We start from the raw sequence: 6,951 nt of genomic DNA on the forward strand, positions 1-6,951 counted from the left end.
GTGTGATCAATGCCATTTGGCTATTCTGAGTGGCCAAAGAGCATTGATCACACCTCCAGGTCTTTAGTTTACTCAAGTTAGGGAATAAGACCTGGAACTTAAGACACGCAAAATACAGCCCAAGGCTTGTCTCTTTCATGCAGTGTTGATTTTGACAGCAAGTTCATTTAGTTTCAGTCAGTCTTTTGAATTCTAGTCATTCTAGTTAGTTCTAGTCATATTTTTTTGTCAGAAATGTTTTACCTTTAGTCTAGTTTTAGTTAACTAAATATAAGATTATAGACGACAAAATCTACAGTTGATTTTGTTGACTAAAATGCATTTTGGCGGGCCTTGATGGCGTCGTAATTCCTGATTTTACACTTGGATGCATGCATTTTCAGAGCGCAACTCCTGAGGGCAACCAAACATAAAATTGTCTTTTCGTTCTGCTGGATCTCTTCTCCACTAGTCCCTCATGTTAGTCTTTATTAGTATGGTTGCTTCTTTCTTTCTTTCTTTCTTTCTTTCTTTCTTGATGAAATTGTCAATATATTTACTTAGTTTTAGTCATCATAGCTTAGTTTTGATTTCGTTTTCTTCAGTGAAGAAAGGTATATATAGTTGACGGTCATTTTACATCAGTTTTAGTTGACGAAATTTGGCTTCCACATGCGGCGCCACATGGGTGCACACACAAAGCCACGTGTTCGGAGCGGAGCGCTAGCCCCCCACGGACGCGGCAGGGGGGCTCAGTGCACAGGGACCACCCGCATGGTGTTGGTGTTGCCGGAGCCAGAGCGCCAGCCGGTCAGGACGATGACCAGGTCTCCCTCCTTGACCAGACCGTGGACTTTGCCCGCTTCCATGGAGAACTTGACCCGCAGGTCCACGTCCTCCTCCCACACGTCGGCGGCGGGCTTGTCGTAGAAGACGGGGAAGACGGCGCGGTGCAGGTGTGCCTGGCGTGCCGTCTGGGCGCTGCGGGTGACGGCGATGATGGGAACACGGGGCCTGTAGCGCGAGAGCAGGTGGGCCGACGTGCCGCTCGTGGTCACCACGATGATGGCGCTGGCGCTGCAGCTGAAGGAGGACGCCACGGCGCCCACGGCCACGGCCTCCGCGGGCACCCTGGTCAGGTGGGCGCTCTGCCTCAGCTCCTCGAAGAGCTGCTTGTGGAAGACGGCCGCCTCGGCCTCCCGCGCGATCATGTGCTGCATGGTCACCGCCTCCAGGGGGTAGTCTCCCTTGGCCGTCTCGCCGCTCAGCATGATGCAGTCGGCGCCGTCCAGCACGGCGTTGGCCACGTCCGTGCTCTCGGCGCGGGTGGGCCGCGGCTTCGTGATCATGCTCTCCAGCATCTGCGTGGCGCAGATGATGGGCTTGCCGGCCCTGTTGCAGCGGCCGATCATCATCTTCTGGGCCAGGAACACCTTCTCCGTGGGGATCTCGATGCCCAGGTCGCCGCGGGCCACCATGATGCCGTCGCTGGCCTCCATGATCTCGTCGAAGCGGCGCACTCCCTCGTGGTTCTCCAGCTTGCTGATGATCTTGATGTTCTTGCCCTGGTCGCCCAGGACGGCTCTGACCTCGTGGACGTCTGCGGCCTTGCGGATGAACGAGGCGAAGACCATGTCCACTCCCTCCGCCAGACCGAACTGCAGGTCCTTCACGTCCTTCTCCGAGACGGCGGGCAGGTCCACTGCGGCTCCGGGGAGGTTGATTCCCTTCCTGCTGCCCAGGGCGCCGCCGTTCTCGATCTCACACATCAGGTGGTCATGGCCGATCTCCTTGACCTGCAGGGACAGGAGTCCGTCATCGATGTAGATCTTGCTGCCGATATCGACCACGTTAGCAATGTTCTTGTAGTCCAGCCAGAGGATGTCGTCGTCGCAGTTCTCCTGGAAGGCATCGTCCCACGTCAGCTTGATGGTGTTCCCCTTCTTTAGCTCCACCTCGGCCGTCCCGCTGCCCTTAATGAGTCCCGTCCTGATCTCGGGGCCCTTGGTGTCCAGGGCGATGCCGACGGAGCGGTAGTGGACGCTGCCGGGTCCAAAGCTCTCGCAGGCCTCGCGGATGTTCCTGATGGTCTCTTTGTGGTACTCGTGTGAGCCGTGAGAGAAGTTCAAGCGTGCGATGTTCATGCCAGCCTCGATCATCTTCTTCAGCGTGTCGACGGAGCGAGAGGCCGGCCCGATGGTGCAGATGATGCCGGTGTGTCGCGTGGTGGAGGGCTCCGAGTCGATGTCCAGCAGGCACATGTGTTCCAGAAGGTTGTCGGCCGTAGCAGCATTAAGCTGCTGGGCCTGGATGGAGGGAGAGAGCTTGTGTTTCTCTGGCAGAGACATTTTGGACGTCTGGTGGATTTACACTTTATGTGAGGAAAATGCTTGTACCGATATGGTATTTATGGCAGTTACTCACCGGACTTATATAGGGTACTTATATAGGTAGTTGTGACTCATCACAACTGTGACTCAATAAGTTGTGACTCATCACAACTTATTGGTGACATAATTAATAGAGGATCTGCACGTTACATCATCATTATCCGGAAAGTCGGTCTCATATGCACATGACCATATATGGGTCATTCTCTGCATATAGACGGACAAACTAATACAGTGAAATGTCGGAGCGGCTATAGCACCAAAAAACGAAACAAGATCAACCCGCACCCGTGAAATGGCACCAAGCCAGAGTGGGCCCATGACAATTTTGGTCCGATTCCAAGTCGTTCCGACTTTTTTTTCCTCCAAGTAATAACAGGCCTTTTCTTATATATGGACCTGGTCCCTATAGACCTGTGAAATTTGTTCTGAGGAGATCCAATACATTTTACAGACACGACACAGACACCCCTTCAAAAAAGCTCATGAAACGGACGGATGGATTGATGGATGGATGGATGGAGTAATTCGATCATAAACCAGCCTAAAACATCGCACAGGTTAACCCATTCTGACCGGGAACCCGTTTTGGTGTTAGCATCATGTTATGCTTTAGCTATTGAAAAATAGCAGATCTACAAGCTCATAGCGCGCCACCGAGTGGCGCGCTACGAGCTTGTAGGTCTGCTATTTTTGAAAAATCGAAGAACGACTGACATTTTTTTAATCTGATCTCAGGTCAGAATGGGTTAATCAGACCAGTATGTGTCCAGTGGAAACCTCGTATGAATCTGATCTCAGGTCAGAATGGGTTAAAGCACTTCATATAGCGTTTCTCTCCGCATCATTGCAGCGCACCACACACACACACACACACACACAGTAATATAGAACCGAACCCATACCGACCATGCAGGCCACAAGTGCGAGACTTCGATAAAAAAACACTTGGTCCTGTTGGTTATTTTCAGAATCGGGTGACCCATGAAGACAAGAGCTCTCTAATACCCATATAATGTGCCCATATATGGAGCTGAGTGATTTGTTTGCGCCTGATGCCATGACGACACATTGAGGTTAGAGGACACACTAGATGGTCATCAGAGGTCAGCCGGCCGGCCGGTTGGTCCTCTCTGGAGCCGGCAACGCTGGCATGCAGAATCTGACATGCTTGACAAATCACCACAGAGTGTGAAAGAGGGAGAGAGGTTGAGAGAGGTTGAGTGAGAGGAAGGGAGAGAATCCTGCGCCACCCATTAGCCCTTATCCTCAAACCTATTTGCCATTTTTTTTTACTATTTTGCTAAACCTTTTAAAATAGTTCAAATAGCAGATCTACAAGCTAACGTGTCGATGTAGATCGGCTATAGTTCAACAAATTTTTTTCTTTTTTAATGTTACATAAATATGAACGCGCACACACACACGCACAGTCGTGCATCGAACGCACTGACAATCCGATCAATAGGTCTGAGTCATAGTGCTGGGGGCTTTGTAAGAGTACCCGTCTGTCTGTCTGTCTGTGTCCCCTTTATGCCCGTATAATATGGACATATCGCTGTTGTCAGTCCTTGTCCCTTTTATTACTTTCAACTGCAACAATTATTCAATATACATTTTTACCTTCCTATATCGGGCTCTGTAGTCTTGTACATTGTATACAGTATCCTATCCTATAGTTAAATGCGTTTTCTCACAGGCCCCTTTACTGTACAATGCATCTGCAGTGAGAATATTTAATGATGTACTGTAGTCAGACGTTTCCATTCTGAGTGGGTGAGACAATACCGTCCTCTTCCTTCCTGGACAGTAAATCCTCCCCTTTAAGAGGGAATTAATTAAAGGCCACCCAGCGTTCACTTTCCATTTGGCCTCTGAACGTCGCCAAGTGGTTACCTTATGAGACGAGAACCAACCTAGTCAGCAGCGGGAGGAAAGGAAAGGGACCACTGTTACGTCTTATTACCTTATGAGACGAGAACCAACCTGGTCAGCAGCAGGAGGAAAGGAAAGGGACCACTGTTACTTCTTATTACCTTATGAGACGAGAACCAACCTGGTCAGCGGGAGGAAAGGAAAGGGACCACTGTTACTTCTTATTACGGCTCGGTTGAATGTTTGTTTCTGGACAATCACTGAATTCAGCCCCGTGTTATTTCTGGATAATGACCGCTGAGCTCAATGAGAAATGCACTCTGTCGAGGTGCCAACTACTGCTACAGCTACAGTAGTACTGTAACTATAATGTCTATTACAACTACTGCTACAGCTACAGTAGTACTGCAACTATAATGTCTATTACAACTACTGCTACAGCTACAGTAGTACTGTAACTATAATGTCTATTACAACTACTGTTACAGTGTACAGTATAGTACTGCAACTATAATTTATATTACAACTACTGCTACAGCTACAGTAGTACTGTAACTATAATGTCTATTACAACTACTGTTACAGTGTACAGTATAGTACTGCAACTATAATTTCTATTACAACTACTGCTACAGCTACAGTAGTACTGCAACTATAATGTCTATTACAACTACTGCTACAGCTACAGTAGTACTGCAACTATAATGTCTATTACAACTACTGCTACAGCTACAGTAGTACTGTAACTATAATGTCTATTACAACTACTGCTACAGTACAGTACAGTAGTACTGTAACTATAATGTCTATTACAACTACTGCTACAGCTACAGTAGTACTGTAACTATAATGTCTATTACAACTACTGTTGCAGTGTACAGTAGTACTGCAACTATAATGTCTATTACAACTACTGCTACAGCTACAGTAGTACTGCAACTATAATGTCTATTACAACTACTGCTACAGCTACAGTAGTACTGTAACTATAATGTCTATTACAACTACTGTTACAGCTACAGTAGTACTGTAACTATAATGTCTATTACAACTACTGCTACAGCTACAGTAGTACTGTAACTATAATGTCTATTACAACTACTGCTACAGCTACAGTAGTACTGTAACTATAATGTCTATTACAACTACTGTTACAGCGTACAGTTGTACTGTAACTATAATGTCTATTACAACTACTGCTACAGCTACAGTAGTACTGCAACTATAATGTCTATTACAACTACTGTTACAGCGTACAGTAGTACTGTAACTATAATGTCTATTACAACTACTGCTACAGCTACAGTAGTACTGTAACTATAATGTCTATTACAACTACTGTTACAGCGTACAGTAGTACTGTAACTATAATGTCTATTACAACTACTGTTACAGCGTACAGTAGTACTGTAACTATAATGTCTATTACAACTACTGTTACAGCGTACAGTAGTACTGTAACTATAATGTCTATTACAACTACTGTTACAGTGTACAGTAGTACTGCAACTATAATGTCTATTACAACTACTGTTACAGCTACAGTAGTACTGCAACTATAATGTCTATTACAACTACTGCTACAGCTACAGTATAGTACTGTAACTATAATGTCTATTACAACTACTGTTACAGCGTACAGTAGTACTGTAACTATAATGTCTATTACAACTACTGTTACAGCGTACAGTAGTACTGCAACTATAATGTCTATTACAACTACTGCTACAGCTACAGTAGTACTGTAACTATAATGTCTATTACAACTACTGTTACAGCGTACAGTAGTACTGTAACTATAATGTCTATTACAACTACTGTTACAGCGTACAGTAGTACTGCAACTATAATGTCTATTACAACTACTGCTACAGCTACAGTAGTACTGTAACTATAATGTCTATTACAACTACTGTTACAGCTACAGTAGTACTGCAACTATAATGTCTATTACAACTACTGTTACAGCTACAGTAGTACTGTAACTATAATGTCTATTACAACTACTGCTACAGTATAGTACTGTAACTATAATGTCTATTACAACTACTGTTACAGCTACAGTAGTACTGTAACTATAATGTCTATTACAACTACTGCTACAGCTACAGTAGTACTGTAACTATAATGTCTATTACAACTACTGTTACAGCTACAGTAGTACTGCAACTATAATGTCTATTACAACTACTGTTACAGCTACAGTAGTACTGTAACTATAATGTCTATTACAACTACTGTTACAGCTACAGTAGTACTGCAACTATAATGTCTATTACAACTACTGCTACAGCTACAGTAGTACTGTAACTATAATGTCTATTACAACTACTGTTACAGCTACAGTAGTACTGTAACTATAATGTCTATTACAACTACTGCTACAGTATAGTACTGTAACTATAATGTCTATTACAACTACTGTTACAGCTACAGTAGTACTGTAACTATAATGTCTATTACAACTACTGCTACAGCTACAGTAGTACTGTAACTATAATGTCTATTACAACTACTGTTACAGCTACAGTAGTACTGCAACTATAATGTCTATTACAACTACTGTTACAGCTACAGTAGTACTGTAACTATAATGTCTATTACAACTACTGTTACAGCTACAGTAGTACTGCAACTATAATGTCTATTACAACTACTGCTACAGCTACAGTAGTACTGTAACTATAATGTCTATTACAACTACTGT

The 6,951-nt window shown here is 44.6% G+C and overlaps 1 protein-coding gene across 1 annotated transcript; it reads right to left on the reverse strand.

The window, feature by feature from the left end:
- Positions 1 to 731: 731 nt before the first annotated feature.
- On the reverse strand, positions 732 to 2,327 carry LOC308334694 (pyruvate kinase PKM-like; the record flags this gene model as incomplete). The annotated part of the gene is made up of 1 exon (XM_080791498.1): positions 732 to 2,327. One exon carries the CDS (start codon positions 2,325 to 2,327, stop codon positions 732 to 734), a length of 1,596 nt encoding a protein of 531 aa, XP_080647624.1.
- Positions 2,328 to 6,951: the final 4,624 nt, after the last annotated feature.

Source organism: Protomyctophum bolini (assembly GCF_963924005.1).
Source record: "Protomyctophum bolini genome assembly, chromosome: 19".
Lineage (NCBI taxonomy): Eukaryota > Metazoa > Chordata > Actinopteri > Myctophiformes > Myctophidae > Protomyctophum > Protomyctophum bolini.